The sequence below is a fragment of the Chiloscyllium punctatum genome, chromosome 35, assembly GCF_047496795.1.
Source record: "Chiloscyllium punctatum isolate Juve2018m chromosome 35, sChiPun1.3, whole genome shotgun sequence".
Taxonomy (NCBI): Eukaryota; Metazoa; Chordata; class Chondrichthyes; order Orectolobiformes; family Hemiscylliidae; genus Chiloscyllium; species Chiloscyllium punctatum.
This window is the reverse complement of record NC_092773.1, coordinates 23,230,698-23,258,171: the sequence shown is the minus strand read 5'-3', so window position 1 is coordinate 23,258,171 and position 27,474 is coordinate 23,230,698. Positions and strand designations below refer to the sequence as shown.

Genomic DNA, 27,474 nt, shown 5'->3' with positions numbered 1-27,474 from the left:
ACCCCTGACATCTCCTTTATACCTTCCTCCTAAAATCTTCAAACTATGACTCCTCGTACCAGGCAATCCTGCCTTGGGATAAGTCTCTGCCTACTGACTCTCCTCTGGTTATTTTGTACACCTCGAGGAGGTCTCCTCTCTTCCTCTTCCTCCTCCTCTCCAGAGAGACAAGTCCGAGCTCCCTCAACCTTCCTTCACACGGCCAGCCCTCCAGTCCGGGCAGCATCCTGGGAACCTGCTTTGCCCCCTCTCCGAAGCCTCTGTGTCTTTCCTGCGGTCGGGCGACTGGTCACAATGTGCCAAGTGCGGCCTCACCAGGGACTCCCAGAGCTGCAGCAAAACCTCTTAAACCCGATCCCCCTGTCAATGAAAGCCAAAAACACCCACGTGCTTTCTGAACAGCCCTATCTGGTGGGTGCCAACTTTGAGGGATCTACATCGTTGCACACCCAGATCCCTCTCTGTTCCGCCTCACTGCTCTTCCCCCCCTCCCCGTCCCTGTCCCTCACCCTCCCCGACCATCCCGTGGGTACATCGCCGTCCGTTCACCCCCCCACCCCTCCTCCATCTTACCGTCGCTCCGTTTCCTCTTCCCCCTCCTCACCGCGATCCCGAGCAAGCCATTGATGGAGTAGGCAGAACCCAACGAGTCACTGGCAGGAGGTGATTCGGGGGGCGTGACTGTCGAATTCGGGACTGCGGGGGGGGGGGCGGGGGCGAGACCGGAAGGAAAATGAAAAGATGTCAGCTCTCCCGAATTTCCCGCACCCTCCTCCCCTCCCCCCCCTCCTGCCCCCGCACCTCACATTATCCACTAGACGGATATTCTGGAGATGACACTGGGGATTGGCTCGTGAAGGGAGCCCATCCCTCCAACCGCAACAAGGATCGAAACCTCCCCCTCCCTGGTCCTCCCACCAACCTTTGGATCATCCGCCGCCATTCCCACCACCTACAATCGGACCCCACCACCCTCTCGGTCCCTACCTGCATTCCGCGGAGAGCACTCCCTCCGGGGCTCCCTCGTTAGGTCAACGCCCCCACCCTACCCGCCCTTGGCACAGCACAGCAAGAGGTCTAAACCCTGCGGCCCACGCCTGGCACCCCCTCCCCCCCACCCCGTCACCTCCACCCGAGACCCCCAAAAGGATCCTCCCGCATCTGTTGGTCCGTTGCTCCCGATCCGGTCTCCTCCAGATCAGGGAGACGGGACTGGTGGGATTATTTCAGGGAACGTTCTGGGACGCACGCAGCCAAGGACGGGCAAGTCCTGGGCCTCGTCCGCTGCCAAATCCTAGCCACCCGATGCCCAGAGGAGGGACGCCTTACCTTGTGCCCTGGGACCCTCCAACCGCACGGCATCGACATCCCCTTCACCAGTTTCCTCATCTCCTGTGCCCCCCCCACCTCCAGATCCAACCCTCCATCTCAGCACTGCCCTCTTTGAAATGCCCCTCTTCCTTCCCACCTATCGGCTCCACCCTTCCTCTCCAACCTATCACCATTATCCTCACCTTCCACAGCTCTCTACCCTCCCCCCAGTCTCACCCCCCCCTTCCCATTTATCTCCCAGCCCCTTTCGGCCTCCCCACCACCCCCACCCCCGACATTCCTAATGGTGGGCCTATGCTCGAGACGCATCGGAGTTGGCGGAGGAGGGGCTGAATGGCCTCATCCCTGCTCCCGGATCGCACGCCCTCCCGATTGGAGCATCCGGACTCCGGGTCTTTCCAGCGGTTCGGAAAGAAAAGGAACAGATCCTGTCCAGGTGGGGGGTGGGGTCAAAGAAAAATAGCTCATAGATGCCAAGAATCAAATCAAAATGGAGGGAAGGCGTCAAAATTGCTTTTCCCATTCGCCCTGGAAGCTTCCGGATTGAGAAGGCCTCGGATGCGTCCGAGATAGGATGGGGATCTGATCTCTCTGGCAAACCGCACTCGGATGAGGGGGTCAGCGCTGAGAATGAGGGCCGCATGTATCCTCCCGTGCGGCTCCCATCTTCCCCGGGTTAGGCTGCAGTGCCATCGGAGCGGGGAATAGGCTGGTCCGATGTTCCTTGTGTCCGCTCTCCTGCCTCCTTCCTCCTCCCCCACCCCCCCCCCCCCCCAGCCTCCCCCACCTCCCTGACCCCCAACCGACCCGGGAATCCAGTAACCCACCTCCAGTGGCCTCCCCCCCCCCCCCACCCCGTCTCACCGTCGGCAAGGTCAGAGAGCGGGACGGGCCACGTAAAAGGTCCCACGTCCCCAAACCCCAGCGCTGCCTGTCAGAGACGACGTCGAGCGTGCGGGAAAATGACCCGCTCGCTTGTACCCGAGCCGAAAGTCATAAAAACCAGGCCACCGCCAACACGGTCATCCCAAGACACCATCTTGGGCGAGGAGAGCACGCAAAACAGGAGCGGCTTTTCTCTGAGGTGTCCAGCCTGGCGTTGAGATGAGAGCTGGACGGTCACTGGACGGAGTTCAGATCGGGCACGACTGAATCGGACGGGGTTCCGGGGCGGAATCGACGACGTAACCTGGAGTCACGATCATTTGACCGAGTGACCCGTTTGATCTGTTGCAGTCAAGATAAACTGACCTCCTTTGTTCGGTCTGACCTAATATGCGAATCCACGTCAAGAACAGCACAGTCCTCTGCTTTTCGTCATTTCCATAAATGATTTGGACGTGAACATAAGAAGTATAGTTAGCAAGTTTGCAGATGACCCCAAAATCGGAGGTGTGGTGGACAGCGAAGAGGGTTACCTCAGATTACAACAGGATCTGGACCAGATGGGCCAATGGGCTGAGAAGTGGCAGATGGAGTTTAATTCAGATAAATGTGAGGTGCTGCATTTTGGGAAAGCAAATCTTAGCAGGACTTATACACTTAATGGTAAGGTCCGAGGGAGTGTTGCTGAACAAAGAGACCTTGGAGTGCAGGTTCATAGCTCCTTGAAAGTGGAGTCGCAGGTCGATAGGATAGTGAAGAAGGTGTTTGGTATGCTTTCCTTTATTGGTCAGAGTATTGAGTACAGGAGTAGGGAGGTCATGTTGCGGCTGTACAGGACATTGGTTAGACCACTGTTGGAATATTGCGTGCAATTCTGGTCTCCTTCCTATCGGAAAGATGTTGTGAAAGGGTTCAGAAAAGATTGACAAGGATGTTGGAGGGTTTGAGGTACAGGGAGAGGCGGGATAGGCTGGGGCTGTTTTCCCTGGAGCATCGGAGGCTGAGGAGTGAGGTTTATAATATCATGGGGGGCATGATTTCTAATCCCAATCCACCTTGGACAATTCACGTCTTGTGTCTTCAGAATAGCCCTCCCTCTGGTTCTAAACAGCTTCAGCCTCAGTTTCGAATGCCGATCGAATTATGATGACAAGACCAGGTCTTTTCCCTGGGGTGGGGGAAGTCCAGAACTAGAGGGCTTAGGGTGAGAGGGGAAGGATATAATAGAGACCTAAGGGGCAACTTTTTCACACAGAGGGTGGTGCGTGTATGGAATGAGCTGCCAGAGGATGTGGTGGAGGCTGGTACAATTGCAACATTTAAGAGGCATTTGGATGGGTATATGAATAGGAAGGGTTTGGAGGGATGTGGGCTGGCACATAGACTAGGTTGGGATTTCTGTGTCAGCATGGACGGGTTGGACCGAAGGGTCTGTTTCCATGCTGTACGTTTCTCTCTCTGACTCTGCTAAGGACAGGGTAAGGAATTGAAACGTTGAGAACGTTGGGCACAGAGATGGGATAGGATAGATGGATAAGCTCAGCGGGATAGGGAAGAAACCAGAGTCCACCTTTCACGTCGAGTGACCCTTCATGGGACTAGGGAATAGAGAACACCTCACCAAACGTACGAATGATCCACCCTTGCCAATTGAGGACAACATTGATTCTCTGCGAACGTTTGGGGCCGTGGACGGAAGGGTCTGTTTCCGTGCTGTACACCTCTATGACTCTCAATGGGACTAGATTGGGTTGGGATATCTGGGTCAGCATGGACAGGTTGGACTGAAGGGTCTGTTTCCGTGCTGTCCATCTCTATGACTCTAAAGCTGACTTCGTGTTCAAAGGTGCGGCTGGATTCTGTCAAACTGCGAAACGTCCCACGATGCATGTTAATAAATTGCCCGGTTAAAAAGAGGCTTTATCAGCGGAGATCTGGGTGGGCATTTTTGACAATCCCGATCCAAACGTTTCGCAAAAGGTGTGTTGCCAAAGTTTCCTCTGACCGTAAGCCAAGCTATAAATCTTTTCTCTCTCTCTCTCTCTCTCTCTCTCTCTGTCCCTGCAAAATTTCCCATGGACTGAGGAGCCACCAGCCTGCGATCTGTCCAGACTTCTGAGGTCTCAAGGAGCGACCGCAAAGATCCCGGGCTGGAAGCAGCAGCTGAAATAAACGTGGGACCCCCCTCCCCGAGCACATTTCGGAGTGAGCTGAAAATGTCACCCTCTCCCGGAGTCAAGCTCTGAAGCGATTCCGCCACCCCCACCACCACCAATCCACCTCGGGCAGCTTGTGTCTTCAGAACAGCCCTCCCTCTGGGTTTTAGATCGTCCCAACACCCCCCCCCCCCAACCCCACCCACCCCGGTTTGCGAATGTTGATCGAATTATGATCACTCTTCCCCTGCATGAACCAACATTAACTGCATCGAATGTAGCCAGCTCCTATGGGACACCATCCCTACAGGGAAAACACCTTTTCAAAAGCTTTGATGCTCTAACGGGTTGACTCGATGTATAAGCAGACCGAAGTCCCTCTCCCCGTCCCTCCTCTGAAACAGTGGTCCCTCACTTACCGTCAAAGTAAACAGAAAGGAGACTCTTCTAGCCAAGAACGTTTCAATCTGTGCCCAATTTTTTTTAAACGGAAGTAGAATGCAGACCAGGCAAATTGGTAATTCGTAACTGTGTAACTCAAGTAAGAATGAAACAAGACTTTCAGCGACTGAAACATTGTCCCTGAAAGACGCACACACACTCTCCCTCTCTCTCACACACACACACACACTCTCCCTCTCTCACACACACACACTCTCACACACACACACACTCTCCCTCTCTCACACACACACACTCTCCCTCTCTCACACACACATACACACACTCTCCCTCTCTCACACATGCACACTCTCCCTCTCTCTCAAACACACACTCTCTCTCCCTCTCTCAAACACACACACTCTCCCTCTCTCTCACACACACACTCTCTCTCTCCCTCTCTCACATACACACATTCTCCCTCTCTCTCAAACACACACTCTCCCTCTCTCACACACACACACACTTTCCCTCTCTCACATACACACACTCTCCCTCTCTCACACACACACACACTCTCTCTCCCTCTCTCAAACACACACACTCTCCCTCTCTCACATACACACACTCTCCCTCTCTCACACACACACACACAATCCCTCTCTCACACACACACACTCTCCCTCTCTCACATACACACACTCTCCCTCTCTCACACACACACACTCTCCCTCTCACACACACCCACTCTCCCTCTCTCACATACACACACTCTCCCTCTCTCACACACACACACACTATCCCTCTCTCACACACACACAATCCCTCTCTCTCACACACACACACTCTCCCTCTCTCACACATACACACTCTCTCTCTCACACACACACTCTCCCTCTCTCACACACACACACTCTCCCTCTCTCTCACACACACACTCTCCCTCTCTTACACACACATACTCTCCCTCTCTCACACACACACACTCTCCCTCTCTCACACACACATACTCTCCCTCTCTCACACACACACTCTCTCCCTCTCTCACATACATACACACACACTCTCACACACACACTCCCTCTCTCACACATACACACTCTCTCTCACACACACTCTCCCTCTCTCACATACATACACTCTCACACACACACACACACTCACACACACACTCACTCTCTCACACACACACACACTCTCACTCACACACACACTCACACACACACACTCTCACACATACACACACACTCACACACACATACTCTGACACAAACACACACACTCTCACACACACACACTCTCACACATATACACACTCCCTCTCACACACACAGACACACACCCACTCAGACACACAGACACACACCCACTCACACACACTCACACTCTCATACACACATACACAGACAAACATACACACACAGACACACACATTCGCACACAGACACACTTACACACACAGAAACTCACACACACACCCTCTCTCACACTCACACACACAGACACACACATAGATATACACACACTCTCACACACACACAGACACACACATGCACACTCTCACGCACACTCTCACACACACTCACACACACTCATTCTCACACACACGCAGATACACGCACAGACACACATGCGCGTGCAGACACACATACACACATGCTCACAAACTCACCCACACACTCGCGAACACTCACACATACATATACAGACACTCATGCAAGACACACGCGTGTGCGCACTCACATGCAGATACCCACAGACACATACACAGACACACACTCACACACACGCATACACTCACACACCCACACACTCTAACATACGCACACGCTAATACACACACACACACAAGTACCCACACACATGCAGATACACACACACATACACACACTCACTCACATGCACTCACACACACTCTAATACACACACATACATGCACACAAGCAGATACACACGCACTCACATTCACACACATGCACTCACACACACACACGCACTCTAACATATGCACACACTAATACACACACACTCGCATACACACATGTATACACACCTACACACACACACACCTACACACACACACACACACACCTACACACACACACCCCTACACACACACACCTACACACACCCATGCAGACCCACGTAGATGCACACAGAGGAATGAACACACTGCAGGGAAAGTGGTGGTGGGTTGCAGGCTGCAGATTCGGGGGTGGGGTGGGGGGGTCTAGGGGGTGTTACACTCCCTCAGTGCCCCTCACAGCCTGGACTTACCCAGTGTGTGTGTGGGACTGAGCGTTCGAGAGTGGTCTTCCAGAGGCAAATGGAACGGTTGCTGCACCTTGGTCCGTATGATCCTATAAGGGCAACAACGAGACCTCCTTTAGCTTTTCACTTTGACCTGTTCTCCCCATTAGCTTGCCTTTCCTTCTCCCCATTGGTTTTCCGTGATTCCCTGTAGGAATATGCCACACTTACAATCAACCCCGGAACTCAAACCATCTCGCCAGGGCATCGAATGTTACCCGGGGACTGAGTGGGTACAGCGGCAATGCCCTCTATCTCCGTGCTGCAGGGATCTGGGTTCAAATCCGAGCTGCTCCAGAGGGATGTAGCAACATTCCTGAGCTGGGAGTCCTTCATGGATAGAGGGATATACTCATCGGAATTGAAACCTCTCCCTGTTTCAGGCAGTGGGCACCATCTGGTCTGTCACCGTTGGCGCCGAAGGGTTTTTGGCTCTCACGGCCCAAGCGATGCCAACGTCTGGGGGTTCCAGTTGCACCAGGCTGAGGGGGGGACGGAAACGCCGGGGACGGTGTAGAGGGAGCTTTTGGTTCATGGGAGTAGAGGGAGCTCGACGTGGGGGTGGGCGCCAAGCGGGCAGTGCCCATCTCCGCAGGCCCTCTGAGGGATGGTTGGGATGGGAACGGTGCCACGCCGACGGGCATGGTGGGGTGAGCCGCGATCCTTACCGGTTGATGGAGCTGACGCTGGGCACCGTGTCGTTGGCACACACGCTCTCCGCCAAGAGGCGGTCGCGGATCTCCCAGGCGAACATGGTGGGGTTCTGGCGCTTGTACTCGGCAATCTTGTCCACAACCGCGGGAGTAGCGACCTTGGGCTTGGAGCCCCCGATGACGCCTGGCATGATGCTGCCCGTCTCGTAGTACCTGCCGGAGAAAGGGAAACAGCCAAAGGGTACCAACCCTGCACCCCCCTCAACGACCGAGCCGACGGGACTCTCACAACACCACCCCGCTTCCCACCCACCTCCCCCAATGTTGAAACGGTTCGCACATAGGGCACCATTTGGAAATGGTTGGAGACGGTAACCCCCAGGATGTTGGGGGGGGGGGGGAACTCAGTGATGGTAACACCATTGAACATCAAGGGGGCGATGTTAAGATTCTCTCTTGTTGGAGACGGTAACCCCCAGGATGTTGATAGTTGGGGGGGGATTCAGTGATGGTAACGCCATTGAACATCAAGGGGGCGATGGTTAGATTCTCTCTTGTTGGAGACGGTAACCCCCAGGATGTTGATAGTTGGGGGAGGATTCAGTGATGGTAACACCATTGAACATCAAGGGGGCGATGTTAAGATTCTCTCTTGTTGGAGACGGTAACCCCCAGGATGTTGATAGTTGGGGGGGATTCAGTGATGGTAACGCCATTGAACATCAAGGGGGCGATGGTTAGATTCTCTCTTGTTGGAGACGGTAACCCCCAGGATGTTGATAGTTGGGGGAGGATTCAGTGACGGTAACACCATTGAATATCAAGGGGATGATGGTTAGATTCTCTCTTGTTGGAGACGGTAACCCCCAGGATGTTGATAGTTGGGGGAGGATTCAGTGACGGTAACACTATTGAATATCAAGGGGATGATGGTTAGATTCTCTCTTGTTGGAGACGGTAACCCCCAGGATGTTGATAGTTGGGGGGGGATTCAGTGATGGTAACGCCATTGAACATCAAGGGGGCGATGGTTAGATTCTCTCTTGTTGGAGACGGTAACCCCCAGGATGTTGATAGTTGGGGGGGGATTCAGTGATGGTAACACCATTGAACATCAAGGGGGCGATGGTTAGATTCTCTCTTGTTGGAGACGGTAACCCCCAGGATGTTGATAGTTGGGGGGGGATTCAGTGATGGTAACACCATTGAACATCAAGGGGGCGATGGTTAGATTCTCTCTTGTTGGAGACGGTAACCCCCAGGATGTTGATAGTGGGGGGGATTCAGTGACGGTAACACCATTGAACATCAAGGGGGCGATGGTTAGATTCTCTCTTGTTGGAGATGGTAACCCCCAGGATGTTGATAGTTGGGGGGGGATTCAGTGACGGTAACACCATTGAACATCAAGGGGGCGTTGGTTAGATTCTCTCTTGTTGGAGACGGTAACCCCCAGGATGTTGATAGTTGGGGGGGGATTCTGTGATGGTAACACCATTGAACATCAAGGGGGCGATGGTTAGATTCTCTCTTGTTGGAGATGGTAACCCCCAGGATGTTGATAGTGGAGGGGGATTCAGTGATGGTAACGCCATTGAACATCAAGGGGGCGATGGTTAGATTCTCTCTTGTTGGAGACGGTAACCCCCAGGATGTTGATAGTTGGGGGGGGATTCAGTGATGGTAACACCATTGAATGTCAAGGGGGCGATGGTTAGATTCTCTCTTGTTGGAGACGGTAACCCCCAGGATGTTGATAGTTGGGGGGGGATTCAGTGATGGTAACGCCATTGAACATCAAGGGGGCGATGGTTAGATTCTCTCTTGTTGGAGACGGTAACCCCCAGGATGTTGATAGTTGGGGGGGGGGGATTCAGTGATGGTAACGCCATTGAACATCAAGGAGGCGATGGTTAGATTCTCTCTTGTTGGAGACGGTAACCCCCAGGATGTTGATAGTTGGGGGAGGATTCAGTGATGGTAACGCCATTGAACATCAAGGGGGCGATGGTTAGATTCTCTCTTGTTGGAGACGGTAACCCCCAGGATGTTGATAGTTGGGGGAGGATTCAGTGACGGTAACACCATTGAATATCAAGGGGATGATGGTTAGATTCTGTCTCTCTTGTTGGAGACGGTAACCCCCAGGATGTTGATAGTTGGGGGAGGATTCAGTGACGGTAACACCATTGAATATCAAGGGGATGATGGTTAGATTCTGTCTCTCTTGTTGGAGATGGTAACCCCCAGCATGTTGATAGTGGAGGGTGTTTTGGGTGGATGGTGGGGTGGAAGGGGGACGGTGAATTCACTGATGGGCATCACCTGCATGGTATGTATGTCCCATTAGAAACTTCAAAGGAAATTGAACACATGACTGAAATGTCCAAACCGATGAGGAACTCAAACAAAGCAGAGATAAACTCTTGCCAAGAGAGAAAGGTTTGACCATACCCAGTGCTCAGATGGAATCGAATTGAGTTAAACAGTGAGGTGTTGCATTGTGGGAAGGCAAATCTTAGCAGGACTTATCCACTTAATGGTAAGATCCTAGAGAGTGTTGCTGAACAAAGAGACCTTGGAGTACAGGTTCATAGCTCCTTGAAAGTGGAGTCGCAGGTCGATAGGATAGTGAAGAAGGCGTTTGGTATGCTTTCCTTTATTGGTCAGAGTATTGAGTACAGGAGTTGGGAGGTCATGTTGCGGCTGTACAGGACATTGGTTAGGCCATTGTTGGAATATTGTGTGCAATTCTGGTCTCCTTCCTATCGGAAAGATGTTGTGAAACTTGAAAGGGTTCAGAAAAGGAAGTTGCCAGGGTAGGAGGGTTTGAGCTCTCGGGAAAGAGAGGCTGGGACATTTTCACACTGGAGTGTGGGAGAACCAGGTTCGTAAAATCTTCCAGACGTGTGTAAAAATCACAAAGGGGATTGGTGGGGGGGAGGGGGCGTTTGGATCGGGTAAATAGCCAAGCGGGCTTTCCCCAAAGTGGGGCAACCCAGAATGAGAGGGGCATAGGTTTAAGGTGAGGTGAGGTGGGGAGCGGTGGGGGGGGAAGATTTAAAAGGGACCCAAGGGATAACTTTCTCACACAGGGGATGGTGTGTGTGCGTGTGTATGTGGAACAAGGTAGTGTAATGACAACATTGGGAAAGGTTGCAGAGGGATAGGGGGCCAAATGCTGGCCAACCAGGCCTAGATGACTTGAGGATATTACGGAGCAGTTGGGCCGAAGGGTCTGTTTCCCACGCTGGATGGGGCACAAGGGGGCGACCGCGCCAGTCCGGTCGGGGTTGGGGGGTGGGGGGGGGGGAGCGACCTCTCACCTGCCCAGGATTTTGCTGACGCAGCCGTGGCTCACTCGCAGTTGGCGGGAGATGTCGCAGGGCCGCACGCCCTGGTGCGCCAAGTCGACGATCCGCTGTCTGACCACGTCGGGCAGCGGCCTCCCGTTCACAAACATGCCCCCGAGTTGGTTTATTCCTCCGTGCCCTGCAAGCACACAGAGAGCCGTCAGCGACTGGGCCCCTCTCGGTAAAGATGGCCGCCCTGACGGGTCACGCCATCTTGCCCTTTGCCCCACGTTTGCGCTGAAGGCATTCAAACGCTGGCCTGACCAGACGAATAACAGCGAACCGACTGTCCTATGGCACCAAGCGTTTGGATTAGAGACCAAAAATGTTCCGAAGAGCAGCCCAATTATTACCGCAACGCAGCAGGCCTGGAATTTTCCCAGTCTCAGCCTTAAATACGCACAGCGCAGTTATCCGTGTTGTAATGCCACACCAATGGGAATCCTGGGTTACCAGATGGCACCCCGTCTCGTGCCCTGCTCGGCATTTGGGAGTAACTTCAACGGGAAGGGTACTCCCCTCGCCTCCTATCCCTCCTCCGTGACCTCCTCTCCAAGCAGAAGGGAGGTTTCCAGTCGGTCAAATTGGAGGACCTTTCTTGTGCTCCACAGGCACCGACAGGATAAACAGGCGAGGTCTTTTTCCCCTGGGATGGGGTGAGGTTCAAAACAAAAAGGGGTCCTAGGTTTAGGGTATGGAGGAGGGAAAGATTGAAAAGGGACCGAGGGGGCCCCCAGCCCCATGGTGTTTCCCATGGGGCTGGGGGGGGGGGACGTCTAATTCGGGCTTTTGAACAACTGTCATTGTCTTTGAAAGATAAAGGCACATTTCTGGGTCTTCAGTGCACTTTTGAGAGTCCTTATTTCAAATGACTCCTGAAGTGTTCAAACAAAGCTGTCCCTATTAACGGATTATGTGGACATACATTGACCAGACCATACAAGGTGAACTCAGACAGTACATTGATAGAATTGTCCCTGTTAGATCCAGCACATAGATGGAATCGATCCTATGGTGAGTGTGCATATGCTATGTTTATGAAACTGCTCTTGTTAATAGAATAGATAACGTACAGGCATAAAATTGTCCCCATTCAGAGAATAGATGATTTACATAAATCGCACGCACCCAATTAAGTGAATAGATACAGCACATGAATTGAATTGTCTCTATTAAGAGACTAGATACAGTGCATAGACAGAGCTTCCCCCGTTAACGGAGACAGTTTTTCAGACTGGAGGCCTGTGACCAGTGGAGTGCCACAATGATCGGTGCTGGGCCCTCTACTTTTTTGTCATTTATATAAATGATTTGGATGTGAGCATAAGAGGTACAGTTTGCAGATGACACCAAAATTGGAGGTGTAGTGGACAGCGAAGAGGGTTACCTCAGATTACAACAGGATCTGGACCAGATGGGTCAATAGTTAGAGAAGTGGCAGATGGAGTTTAATTCAGATAAATGTGAAGTGCTGCATTTTGGGAAAGCAAATCTTAGCAGGACTTATCCACTTAATGGTAAGGTCCTAGGGAGTGTTGCTAAACAAAGAGACCTTGGAGTGCAGGTTCATAGCTCCTTGAAAGTGGAGTCGCAGGTAGATAGGATAGTGAAGAAGGTGTTTGGTATGCTTTCCTTTATTGGTCAGAGTATTGAGTACAGGAGTTGGGAGGTCATGTTGCGGCTGTACAGGACATTGGTTAGGCCAGTGTTGGAATATTGCGTGCAATTCTGGTCTCCTTCCTATCGGAAAGATGTTGTGAAACTTGAAAGGGTTCAGAAAAGATTTACAAGAATGTTGCCAGGGTTGGAGGATCTGAGCTACAGGGAGAGGCTGAACAGGCTGGGGCTGTTTTCCCTGGAGTGTCGGAGGCTGAGGGGTGACCTTATAGAGGTTTACAAAATTATGAGGGGCATGGATAGGGTAAATAGACAAGGTCTTTTCCCCCTGGGGTGGGGGAGTCCAGAACTAGAGGGTATAGGTTTAGGGTGAGAGGGAAAAGATATAAAAGAGACCTAAGGGGCAACTTTTTCACACAGAGGGTGGTGCGTGTATGGAATGAGCTGCCAGAGGAAGTGGTGGAGGCTGGTACAATTGCAACATTTAAGAGGCATTTGGATGGGTATATGAATAGGAAGGGTTTGGAGGGATATGGGCTGGGTGCTGGCAGGTGGGACTAGATTGGGTTGGGATATCTGGGTCGGCATGGACGGGTTGGACCGAAGGTGTACCGTGGTGTGCAGTTCTATGACTCTGTGACTCTAAGAGAGTAATCGAATTGTGCTTAATAACAGAGTAGATCCATTGTATCTCGCGAATTGTCTCTATTAAGAGAGGGGATGCAGGACATAAACAGGGTTGACCCTATTAAGAGACTACGTACAACACGTAATTAGAATAGTCCCTTCTTAAGTCCATAAACAGAAGTGGCCCTAGAAAGAGAATAGCTACAGTACATCCACACAGTTGTCCCTATTAAGAGAGGAGCTGAAAATGTATTGCTGGAAAAGCGCAGCAGGTCAGGCAGCATCCAAGGAGCAGGAGAATCGACGTTTCGGGCATGAGCCCTTCTTCAGGAATTCTATTAAGAGTACAGAGAATTGTCCCGAATAAGAGAACAGATGCATGACATCCGTGGAATTGTCCCCATTAAGAAATTCGATAAATAGAATTGATCCTATTAAGAGAGTGGATACGGGACACACGCAGAATTGTCCCGATTAAGAATGCGATACACACACGGAGTTGTCCCTGTTAAGAGAGCGCTTGCACCGCACCAAATCGATTTGGCCCTATTAAGAGGTGGTGTATCATTTCGAAACAGAACTGTCCCGATAAAGAGAGTCCAAACATACCGTTGCCCCATTACGAAAGCAAGTAGAGTAACATAATAAGCATTTCGCCGTTAAGATGGAAGCCATTGCACAATTGTCCCAATTAAGAGAATAAGTCACGTACATTCATAGGTGACTCGAAACAGAGTGTGGGGATAAAATTGTCCCTATTAAGAGAGTGAACACTGTACAAAATCTTTTGTCCCTCTTAAGAGGGTAGCTTAATTAAGAAGATAGCTACTGTACATTGTCTTGTCCCTATTAAGAGAGTAAATACATACATACATAGAATTCTCCCTGTTAAGCAGAAGTTTTCCTATTAGTCAGTGAATATATTACATTAATCGAATTCTCCCTATTAAAAAAACTGGATGCAGAACATGTACACCATTGTTCCAATTAAAAAGAACAGCTACTGTTCTTTAATGGATTCGTCCCTATTAAGAGAAGAGTTCTGGTAGATTCATAAAATTGTTCCTATTAAACACAGTACTTAAGTAGAAATATCTCTGTTCGGGCAGTGGATTCAGGACCTAGATAGAATTACCCCTGTTCAGAGACTGGGCACAGTAGTGACCCTATAAAGAGAGTGAATACAGTACATGCAGAGAATTAGTTCCCTTAAGAGATTGGGTTGGGGCACATGATTAGAATTGTCCCCATTAAGAGAGTAGAAACACAGAATTGACCCTATGAAGAGGGTAGCTACAGTAAACACATTGTTTTCATTAATTGCGTACACAATACGTGTCTTTATTAATGGAGCAGGATTAGTGAATTTATAAAATTCTTCCTATGCAGAAATGGATGAAGCATTCAATAGTATTGACTCCATTAAGTGAATTGTCCCTATTAAGAGAATAGATACAGTATATATAGTAATTAGAATTGTCCCTATTAAGAGAATAGATACATTACATACAGTAATTAGAATTGTCCCTATTAGGAGAATAGACACAGTACATACAGTAATTAGAATTGTCCCTATTAAGAGAATAGACACATTACATATAGTAATTATAATTGTCTCTATTAAGAAAATAGATACATTACATACAGTTATTAGATTTGCCCCTATTAGGAGAATAGACACAGTACATACAGTAATTAGAATTGTCCCTATTAAGAGAATAGATACATTACATATAGTAATTATAATTGTCCCTATTAAGAGAATAGACACAGTACATATAGTAATTAGAATTGTCCCTATTAAGAGAATAGACACAGTGCCATAATTATACATTACATGCAAAAATGAGAATTGTCCCTATTAAGAGAGTAGACACAGTGCATACAATAATTAGAATTGTCCCTATTAAGAGAGTAGACACAGTACATACAATAATTAGAATTGTCCCTATTAAGAGAATAGAAACAACACATCAAGACATTGTACCTATGAAGAAAGTGGAGACACTACGTACATAAAACTGTCCCAATTATGAGAGTGGATATAGCACATAAATTGAATTGTCCCCATTAAGAGGGTGGGTACGGTATATAAATAGATGTGAACCTATTTGATTACAGTACATACATAGAACCATCCCTATTAATAGAGTGCTTACCCCAATATAAATAGATTATACTAAGACAGGAGATTCAGTCGAGAGGATTATCCCTATAAAGACAGCCAACAGAGTACATGCATCAAGTTGTCTCTATTAAGAGAGTGGAAGCTGCGGTACATATGATGCGGTACATATTTTCCCTAGGAAGAGAATAGGTATATACAAGCAGAGAGTTGTCCTTATTTAAAATGTGGCTGTGGTGAGTAAATGGAGTTGTCCCTGTTAAAAAGGTGGAACAGTGCATACATGGAATTGTACCTGCAGTCCATAAACAGTGAATTGGTCCCATGAAGGGACAGCACATACAACGGATTGTGCCTTTTTAGAGAGTAAATACAGTACATACATAGAAGGGTCCCTTTTATGAGAGTAGGTACAATACTTACATAAAGATGTAAGACAGCCAATATAGAATATAAATATTCCTGATTAACAGAGTAGATTCAGTACATGCATCAAACTGGCCCTATTAAGAGAGACATGCAATATGTATATAGAATCATCCCTATTAAGAGACTACATACAGTTCATAGAATTGTCCCCATTAAAAGTGTAGGTGCAGTAAATAGAATTGTCCCTATTAAGAGAGTAGTGCAGTAATTAGAATTGTCTGTATTGAGAGTAGGTGCAGTAATTAGAATTGTCCCTATTAAGAGAGTAGGTGCAGTACATAAATATGTTATCCCTATGAAGAGAGAAGATAAATTATATGAATAGATGTTTCCCCTATTAAAAGTCAATACAGTACATTATCAGAATTGTCCCTTTTAAAAGACTGGATACAGAACCTACATACAACTGTCCCTATTAGGAAACTACACAGAATTGTCCTTGTTATGAGGGCAGGTGCAGTACTTAAGTATGATTCTCCCGAATAAGTGTGGATGCAGGAATTACATTGAATAGTTCCCATTAAAGGAATAGATACAGCACATTTGTACAACTGTCCCTATTCGGGATCTGGGTATTGAACCTACATAGATATGTTCCTAATGGATACAGAACATAAGTAGAATTTAAGAGGGGAGATGGAGAATATACATTGAAATGTTCCTGTTAAGAGAGTTGATACAGTACATAAATAGAATTGCCTTAACATTGAGAGTCAGTACTGTATATAAATATATTTTTCCCTGATAAGATAGCTGATAGTCAATAAGACAGTACATACATGCAATTTTCCCATTAAGAGAATGGTTACGTACATGTTTAGAGTAGTCCTTCTTTAAAATGGGGATACTATACATAAATAAAGTCGTCCGTATTAGGAGAGGATATAATGCATAAAAATAACTGTCCCTATTAAGAGACTAGATGCAGGATATATGTAGAGTTGTCTCTGTTAAGACAGTATATACAATAACATATATAGATAAGCCCCTATGATGACAGTAGGTACAGCCCTTATGATGACAGTTCCTTTACAGAGAACGGATATTGTATGTGAATAATATTGACCCAAATAGGAGAATGGACGCAATACAAAATGGAATTGTACCAATTAGGGCAATATTTACAGTAAATAGATAGCTTCATGCCCATTAAGAGATGAGATCTGGAACATATACACAATTGTTCTTTGTCAGAGAGAAGGTATTGTACACCAAAGGAAATGTCCTTACTTGGGTACAATAGAAACATACAAATATCTGTCGAAAGGGAGAAGTTACAGTATATAAATGGACTAGCCCTGTTAAGATGGGGACAATACTGAACATGGACAAAGTTATTCCAATTCAGAGAGTAAATACAGTACATAAATAGAATTGTCCCTATTGAAACTGAACACAGACAGAATTACTGCTACTCAGAGAGTAAATACAGGACAGAAATAGAATTGTCCCTATTGATACTGAACAGAGACAGAATTATGCCTACTCAGAGTAAATACAGTACATAAATAGAATTGTCCCTATTGATACTGAACACAGACAGAATTATTCCTACTCAGAAAGTAAATGCAGTACATACATAGAATTGTCCCGATTAACACTGAACACAGACAGAATTATTTCTACACAGAGCGTAAATACAGTGCATAAATAGAATTGTCCCTATTAACACTGAACATAGACAGAATTATTCCGACTCAGAGAGTAAATACAGTACATTAATACAATTGTTCCTATTGATACTGAACACAGACAGAATTACTCCTACTCAGAGAGTAAATACAGTACATAAATAGAATTGTCCCTATTAACACTGAACAGAGACAGAATTATTCCTACTCAGATTAAATGCAGTACATAAATAGAATTGTCCCTATTAACACTGAACACAGACAGAATTATTCCGACTCAGACAGTAAATACAGTACATACATAGAATTGACCCTATTGAAACTGAACAGAGACAGAATTATTTCTACTCAGAGCGTAAATACAGTACATAAATAGAATTTTCCCAATGATACTGAACATAGACAGAATTATTCCTACTCAGAGAGTAAATACAGTACATAAATAGAATTGTCCCGATTAACACTGAACACAGACAGAATTATTTCTACTCAGAGAGTAAATACAGTACATAAATAGAATTGTCCCTATTAATACTGAATATAGACAGAATTATACCGACTCAGAGAGTAAATACAGTACATACATAGAATTGACCCTATTGATACTGAACATAGACAGAATTATTCCTACTCAGAGAGTAAATACAGTACATAAATAGAATTGTCCCTATTAATACTGAACATGGACAGAATTATTCCTACTCAGAGAATAAATACAACACATAAATAGAATTGTCCCTATTAATACTGAACATAGACAGAATTATTCCTACTCAGAGAGTAAATACAATACGTAAATAGAATTGTCCCTATTAAAACTGAACATAGACAGAATTATTCCTACTCAGAGAGTAAATACAATACATAAATAGAATTGTCACTATTGGGACTGAACACAGACAGAGTTATTCCTACTCAGAGAGTAAATTCAGTACATAAATAGAATTGTCCCTATTAATACAGAACAGAGACAGAATTATTCCTACTCAGAGAGTAAATACAGTACATAAATAGAATTGTTCCTATTGATACTGAGCACAGACAGAATTATTCCGACTCAGAGAGTAAATACAGTACATAAATAGAATTGTCCCCATTAATACTGAACATAGACAGAATTATTCCTACTCAGAGAGTAAATACAACACATAAATAGAATTGTCCCTATTAATACTGAACATAGACAGAATTGTTCCTACTCAGAGAATAAATACAATACATAAATAGAATTGTCCCTATTAATACTGAACATAGACAGAATTATTCCTACTCAGAGAGTAAATACAATACGTAAATAGAATTGTCCCTATTAATACTGAACATAGGCACAATTATTCCTACTCAGAGAGTAAATAGAATACATAAATAGAATTGTCCCTATTAATACTGAACATAGACAGAATTATTCCTACTCAGAGAGTAAATACAATACATAAATTGAATTGTCGCTATTAATACTGAACATAGGCACAAGTATTCCGACTCAGAGAGTAAATACAGTACATAAATAGAATTGTCCCCATTAATACGAAACATAGACAGAATTATTCCTACTCAGAGGGTAAATACAATACATAAATAGAATTGTCCCGATTAATACTGAATATCGACAGAATTATTCCTACTCAGAGAATAAATACAGTAAATAAATAGAATTGTCCCTATTAATACTGAACATAGACAGAATTATTCCTACTCAGAGAGTAAATACAGTACATAAATAGAATTGTCCCTATTGAGACTGAACACGGACAGAGTTATTCCTACTCAGAGAGTAATACAGTACATAAATAGAATTGTCCATATTGATACTGAGCACAGACAGAATTATTCCTACTCAGAGAGTAAATACAGTACATAAATAAAATGGTCCCCATTAATACTGAACATACACAGAATTATTCCTACTCAGAGAGGAAATACAGTACATAAACAGAATTGTCCCTATTAATACTGAACATAGACAGAATTATTCCTACTTAGAGAGTAAATACAGTACATTAATACAATTGTCCCTATTAATACTGAACATAGACATACTTATTTCTACTCAGAGAGTAAATACAGTACATAAATAGAATTGTCCCTATTAACACTGAACAGGGACAGAATTATTCCTACTCAGAGAGCAAATACAATACATAAATAGAATTGTCCCGATTAATACTGAACAGAGATAAAATTATTCCTACTCAGAGAATAAATACAGTACATAAATAGAATTGTCCCCACTAACACTTAACACACACAGAAGTATTCCCATTCAGAGAGTAAATACAGTACATAAATAGAATTGTCCCCATTAATAATGAACATAGACATACTTATTCCTACTCAGAGAGTAAACGCAGAACATAAGTAGAATTGTCCCTATTTATACTGAACACAGACAGAATTACTCCTCCTCAGAGAGTAAATACAGGACATAAATAGAATTGTCCCTATTGAGACTGAACACAGACAGAATTACTCCTACTCAGAGAGGAAATACAGGACATACATAGAATTGACCCTATTAATACTGAACATAGACAGAATTATTCCTACTCAGAGAGTAAATACAGTACATAAATAGAATTGTCCGTATTGATACTGAGCACAGACAGAATTATTTCTACACAGAGAGTAAATGCAATACATAAATAGAATTTTCCCTATTAATACTGAACAGGGACAGAATTATTCCTTCTCAGAGAGTAAATACAATACATAAATAGAATTGTCCTGATTAATACTGAACATAGACAGAATAATTCCTACTCAGAGGGTAAATACAATACATAAATAGAATTGTCCCTATTAATACTGAACTTAGACAGAATTATTCCTACTTAGAGAGTAAATACAGTACATACATAGAATTGACCCTATTAATACTGAACAGAGACAGAATTATTCCTACTCTGAGAGTAAATACAGTACAGAAATAGAATTGTCCCTATTTATATTGAATATAGACAGAATTATACCGACTCAGAGAGGAAATACAGTACATAAATAGAATTGTCCCTATTAATACTGAAAACAGACAGAATTATTCCTACTCAGAGAGTAAATACAGTACATAAATAGAATTGTCCCTATTAATACTGAACATAGGCACAATTATTCCTACTCAGAGTGTAAATACAGTACATAAATAGAACTGTCCCCATTAATACTGAACATAGACAGAATTATTCCTACTCAGAGAGAAAATACAGTACAGAAATAGAATTGTCCCTATTAATACTGAACACGGACAGAATTATTCCTACTCAGAGAGTAAATGCAGTACATAAATAGAATTGTCACTATTGATACTGAACACGGACAGAGTTATTCCTACTCAGAGACAAAATTCAGTACATAAATAGAATTGTCCCTATTAATACTGAACATAGACAGATTTATTCCTACTCAGAGGATAAATACAATACATAAATAGAATTGTCCCTAATAATACTGAACATAGACAGAATTATTCCTACTCAGAGAGAAAATACAGTACATAAATAGAATTGTCCCTATTAATACTGAACATAGACAGAATTATTCCTACTCAGAGCATAAATACAGTCCATAAATAGAATTGTCCCGATTAATACTGAATATCGACAGAATTATTCCTACTCAGAGAATAAATACAGTACATAAATAGAATTGTCGCTACTAACACTGAATACACACAGAATTATTCCCATTCAGAGAGTAAATACAGTACATAAATAGAATTGTCCCTATTGATACTGAACACAGACAGAATTATTCCTACTCAGAGAGTAAATACAGTACATAAATAGAATTGTCCCGATTAATACTGAATATCGACAGAATTATTCCTACTCAGAGAATAAATACAGTACATAAATAGAATTGTCCCTACTAACACTGAACACACAGAGAATTATTCCCATTCAGAGAGTAAATACAGTACATAAATAGAATTGTCCCTATTGATACTGAACACAGACATAATTATCCCTACTCAGAGAGAAAATGCAGTACATAAATAGAATTGTCCCTAGTGAGACTGAACATAGACAGATTTATTCCTACTAAGACAGTACACGCAGAACATAAATAGAATTGTTCCTATTGATTCTGAGCACAGACAGAATTATTCCTACTCAGAGAGTAAATACAGTACATAAATAAAATGGTCCCCATTAATACTGAACATACACAGAATTATTCCTACTCAGAGAGTAAATACAGTACATAAACAGAATTGTCCCTTTTAATACTGAACATAGACAGAATTATTCCTACTTAGAGAGTAAATACAGTACATAAATAGAATTGTCCGTATTGATACTGAACACCGACAGAATTATTCCTACTCAGAGAGTAATTACAGTACATAAATAGAATTGTCCCTATTAACACTGAACACACACAGAACTATTCCCATTTAGAGAGTAAATACAGTACATAAATAGAATTTTCCCTATTAATACTGAACAGGGACAGAATTATTCCTACTCAGAGAGAAAACGCAGAACATAAATACAATTGTCCCTATTGATACTGAGCACAGACAGAATTATTTCTACTCAGAGAGCAAATACAGTACATAAATAGAATTGTCCCTATTAATACTGAACATAGACATACTTATTGCTACTCAGAGAGTAAACGCGGAACATAAATAGAATTGTTCCCATTAATACTGAACATAGACATACTTATTCCTACTCAGAGATTTAACGCAGAACATAAATAGAATTGTTCCTATTGATACTGAACACAGACAGAAGTACTCCTACTCAGAGAGTAAATACAGGACATAAATAGAATTGTCCCTATTGATACTGAACACAGACAGAATTACTCCGACTCAGAGAGTAAATACAGTACAGAAATAGAATTGTCCCTATTAATACTGAACAGAGACAGAATTATTCCTACTCAGAGTAAATACAGTACATAAATAGAATTGTCCCTATTAATACTGAACATAGACAGAATTATTCCTACTCAGAGAGTAAATACAGTACATAAATAGAATTGTCCCTATTAATACTGAACATAGACAGAATTATTCCTACTCAGAGAGTAAATACAGTACATAAATAGAATTGTCCCCATTAATACTGAACATTGACGGAATTATTCCTACTCAGATAGTAAATTCAGTACATAAATAGAATTGTCCAAATTAATACTGAACATAGGCACAATTATTCCTACTCAGAGAGTAAACGCAGAACATAAATAGAATTGTCCCTATTAATACTGAACAGAGACAGAATTATTCCTACTCAGACAGTAAATGAAGTACATAAATATAATTGTCCCTATTGATACTGAACATAGACTGAATTATTCCTACTCAGAGTAAATACAGTACATAAATAGAATTGTCCCTATTAACATTGAACATACACAGAATTATTCCTACTCAGAGAGTAAATGCAGTAATAAACAGAATTGTCGCTACTAACACTGAATACACACAGAATTATTCCTACTCAGAGAGTAAATACAGTACATAAATAGAATTGTCCCTATTGATACTGAACACAGACAGAATTATTCCTACTCAGAGAGTAAATGCAGTACATAAATAGAATTGTCCCGATAAATACAGAATATCGACAGAATTATTCCTACTCAGAGAATAAATACAGTACATAAATAGAATTGTCCCTACTAACACTGAACACACAGAGAATTATTCCCATTCAGAGAGTAAATACAGTACATAAATAGAATTGTCCCTATTGATACTCAACACAGACATAATTATTCCTACTCAGAGAGAAAATGCAGTACATAAATAGAATTGTCCCTCGTGAGACTGAACATAGACAGATTTATTCCTACTCAGAGCGTACACGCAGAACATAAATAGAATTGTCGCTACTAACACTGAATACACACAGAATTATTCCCATTCAGAGAGTAAATACAGTCCATAAACAGAATTGTCCCTATTAATACTGAACATAGACAGAATTATTCCTACTTAGAGAGTAAATACAGTACATAAATTGAATTGTCCGTATTGATACTGAACACCGACAGAATTATTACTACTCAGAGAGTAATTACAGTACATAAACAGAATTGTCCCTATTAACACTGAACACACACAGAACTATTCCCATTCAGAGAGTAAATACAGTACATAAATAGAATTGTCCCAATTAATACTGAACAGGGACAGAATTATTCCTACTCAGAGAGTAAACGCTGAACATAAATAGAATTGTCCCTATTGATACTGAGCACAGACAGAATTATTTCTACTCAGAGAGTAAATACAGTACATAAATAGAATTGTCCCTATTAATACTGAACATAAACATACTTATTGCTACTCAGAGAGTAAACGCGGAACATAAATAGAATTGTTCCCATTAATACTGAACATAGACATACTTATTCCTACTCAGAGATTTAACGCAGAACATAAATAGAATTGTTCCTATTGATACTGAACACAGACAGAAGTACTCCTACTCAGGGAGTAAATACAGGACATAAATAGAATTGTCCCTATTGATACTGAACACAGACAGAATTACTCCGACTCAGAGAGTAAATACAGTGCAGAAATAGAATTGTCCCTATTAATACTGAACAGAGACAGAATTATTCCTACTCAGAGTAAATACAGTACATAAATAGAATTGTCCCTATTAATACTGAACATAGACAGAATTATTCCTACTCAGAGAGTAAATACAGTACATAAATAGAATTGTCCCAATTAATACTGAACACAGGCACAATTATTTCTACTCAGAGAGTAAATACAATACATAAATAGAATTGACCCGATTAATACTGAATATCGACAGAATTATTCCTACTCAGAGGGTAAATACAATACATAAATAGAATTGACCCGATTAATACTGAATATCGACAGAATTATTCCTACTCAGAGAGAAAATACAGTACATAAATAGAATTGTCCCTATTAATACTGAACATAGACACAATTATTTCTACTCAGAGAGTAAATACAGTACATAAATAGAATTGTTCCTATTGATACTGAGCACAGACATAATTATTCCTACTCAGAGAGTAAATACAGTACATAAATAGAATTGTCCCTATTGATACTGAGCACAGACATAATTATTCCTACTCAGAGAGTAAATACAGTACACAAATAGAATTGTCCCTACTAATACGGAACATAGACAGAATTATTCCTACTCAGAGAGTACACGCAGAACATAAATAGAATTGTCCCTATTGATACTGAGCACAGACAGAATTATTCCTACTCAGAGAGTAAATACAGTACATAAATAAAATGGTCCCCATTAATACTGAACATACACAGAATTATTCCTACTCAGAGAGTAAATAAAGTACATAAACAGAATTGTCCCTATTAATACTGAACATAGACAGAATTATTCCTACTTAGAGAGTAAATACAGTACATTAATAGAATTGTCCCTATTGATACTGAACATCGACATACTTATTCCTACTCAGAGAGTAAATACAGTACATAAATAGCATTGTCCGTATTGATACTGAGCACAGACAGAATTATTTCTACACAGAGAGTAAATGCAATACATAAATAGAATTTTCCCTATTAATACTGAACAGGGACAGAATTATTCCTACTCAGAGAGTAAATACAATACATAAATAGAATTGTCCAGATTAATACTGAACAGAGACAGAATAATTCCTACTCAGAGGGTAAATACAATACATAAATAGAATTGTCCCTATTAATACTGAACTTAGACAGAATTATTCCTACTTAGAGAGTAAATACAGTACATACATAGAATTGTCCCTATTAATACTGAAAACAGACAGAATTATTCCTACTCAGAGAGTAAATACAGTACATAAATAGAATTGTCCCTATTAATACTGAACATAGGCACAATTATTCCTACTCAGAGTGTAAATACAGTACATAAATAGAACTGTCCCCATTAATACTGAACATAGACAGAATTATTCCTACTCAGAGAGAAAATACAGTACAGAAATAGAATTGTCCCTATTAATACTGAACACGGACAGAATAATTCCTACTCAGAGAGTAAATGCAGTACATAAATAGAATTGTCACTATTGATACTGAACACGGACAGAGTTATTCCTACTCAGAGACAAAATTCAGTACATAATAGAATTGTCCCTATTAATACTGAACATAGACAGATTTATTCCTACTCAGAGGATAAATACAATACATAAATAGAATTGTCCCTAATAATACTGAACATACACAGAATTATTCCTACTCAGACAGTAAATGCAGAACATAAATAGAATTGTCCCTATAAATACTGAACATAGACAGAATTATTCCTACTCAGAGCATAAATTCAGTCCATAAATAGAATTGTCCCGATTAATACTGAATATCGACAGAATTATTCCTACTCAGAGAATAAATACAGTACATAAATAGAATTGTCGCTACTAACACTGAATACACACAGAATTATTCCCATTCAGAGAGTAAATACAGTACATAAATAGAATTGTCCCTATTGATACTGAACACAGACAGAATTATTCCTACTCAGAGAGTAAATACAGTACATAAATAGAATTGTCCCGATTAATACTGAATATCGACAGAATTATTCCTACTCAGAGAATAAATACAGTACATAAATAGAATTGTCCCTACTAACACTGAACACACAGAGAATTATTCCCATTCAGAGAGTAAATACAGTACATAAATAGAATTGTCCCTAATAATACTGAACATAGACAGCATTATTCCTACTCAGAGAGAAAATACAGTACATAAATAGAATTGTCCCTATTAATACTGAACATTGACAGAATTATTCCTACTCAGAGAGTAAATACAGTACATAAATAGAATTGTCCCTAATAATACTGAACATAGACAGCATTATTCCTACTCAGAGAGAAAATACAGTACATAAATAGAATTGTCCCTATTAATACTGAACATTGACAGAATTATTCCTACTCAGAGAGTAAATACAGTACATAAATAGAATTGACCCGATTAATACTGAATATCGACAGAATTATTCCTACTCAGAGAGAAAATACAGTACATAAATAGAATTGTCCCTATTAATACTGAACATAGACACAATTATTCCTACTCAGAGAGTAAATACAGTACATAAATAGAATTGTTCCTATTGATACTGAGCACAGACATAATTATTCCTACTCAGAGAGTAAATACAGTACATAAATAGAATTGTCCATATTGATTCTGAGCACAGACAGAATTATCCCTACTCAGAGAGTAAATACAGTACACAAATAGAATTGTCCCTACTAATACGGAACATAGACAGAATTATTCCTACTCAGAGAGTAAATACAGTACATAAATAAAATGGTCCCCATTAATACTGAACAAACACAGAATTATTCCTACTCAGAGAGTAAATAAAGTACATAAACAGAATTGACCCTATTAATACTGAACATAGACAGAATTATTCCTACTTACAGAGTAAATACAGTACATAAATAGAATTGTCCCTATTGATAATGAACACAGACAGAATTACTCCTACTCAGAGAGTAAATACAGTACATAAATAGAATTGTCCCGATTAACACTGAACACTGACAGAATTATTCGTACTCAGAGAGTAAATACAGTACATAAATAGAATTGTCCCTATTAATACTGAACAGGGACAGAATTATTCCTACTCAGAGAGTAAATGCAGTACATAAATAGAATTGTCCCGATTAACACTGAACACTGACAGAATTATTCCTACTCAGAGAGTAAATACAGTACATAAATAGAATTGTCCCTTTAATACTGAACACTGACAGAATTATTCCTACTCAGAGAGTAAATAAAGTACATAAATAGAATTGTCCCGATTAATACTGAACATAGACATACTTATTCCTACTCAGAGAGTAAATACAGTACATAAATAGAATTGTCCGTATTGATACTGAGCACAGACAGAATTATTTCTACTCAGAGAGTAAATACAATACATAAATAGAATTGTCCCGATTAATACTGAACAT

General features: G+C 42.5%; 1 protein-coding gene across 1 annotated transcript; it reads right to left on the bottom strand.

Moving 5' to 3' along the window:
* Nucleotides 1-289: 289 nt before the first annotated feature.
* LOC140459565 (paired box protein Pax-8-like) lies at nt 290-13,934 on the bottom strand. Its single transcript, XM_072553811.1, has 6 exons — nt 13,924-13,934; nt 11,044-11,361; nt 7,733-7,930; nt 7,032-7,114; nt 574-696; nt 290-360 (listed from the first exon to the last, which is right to left on the bottom strand). Exons 1-6 carry the CDS (start codon nt 13,932-13,934, stop codon nt 290-292), a joined length of 804 nt encoding a protein of 267 aa, XP_072409912.1.
* Between the last annotated feature and the right edge of the window lie 13,540 nt (nt 13,935-27,474).

What these genes read in the sequence shown, in the direction of transcription:
- LOC140459565 (XM_072553811.1), bottom strand. An exon ending in CAGTCCCACACACACACTGG is followed by an intron (nt 697 to 7,031) that starts GTAAGTCCAGGC and finishes CCCCCCCCGCAG; the next exon opens with TCCCGAATTCGACAGTCACG. An exon ending in GAAGAGGAAACGGAGCGACG is followed by an intron (nt 361 to 573) that starts GTAAGATGGAGG and finishes TTTCATTGACAG; the next exon opens with GGGGATCGGGTTTAAGAGGT.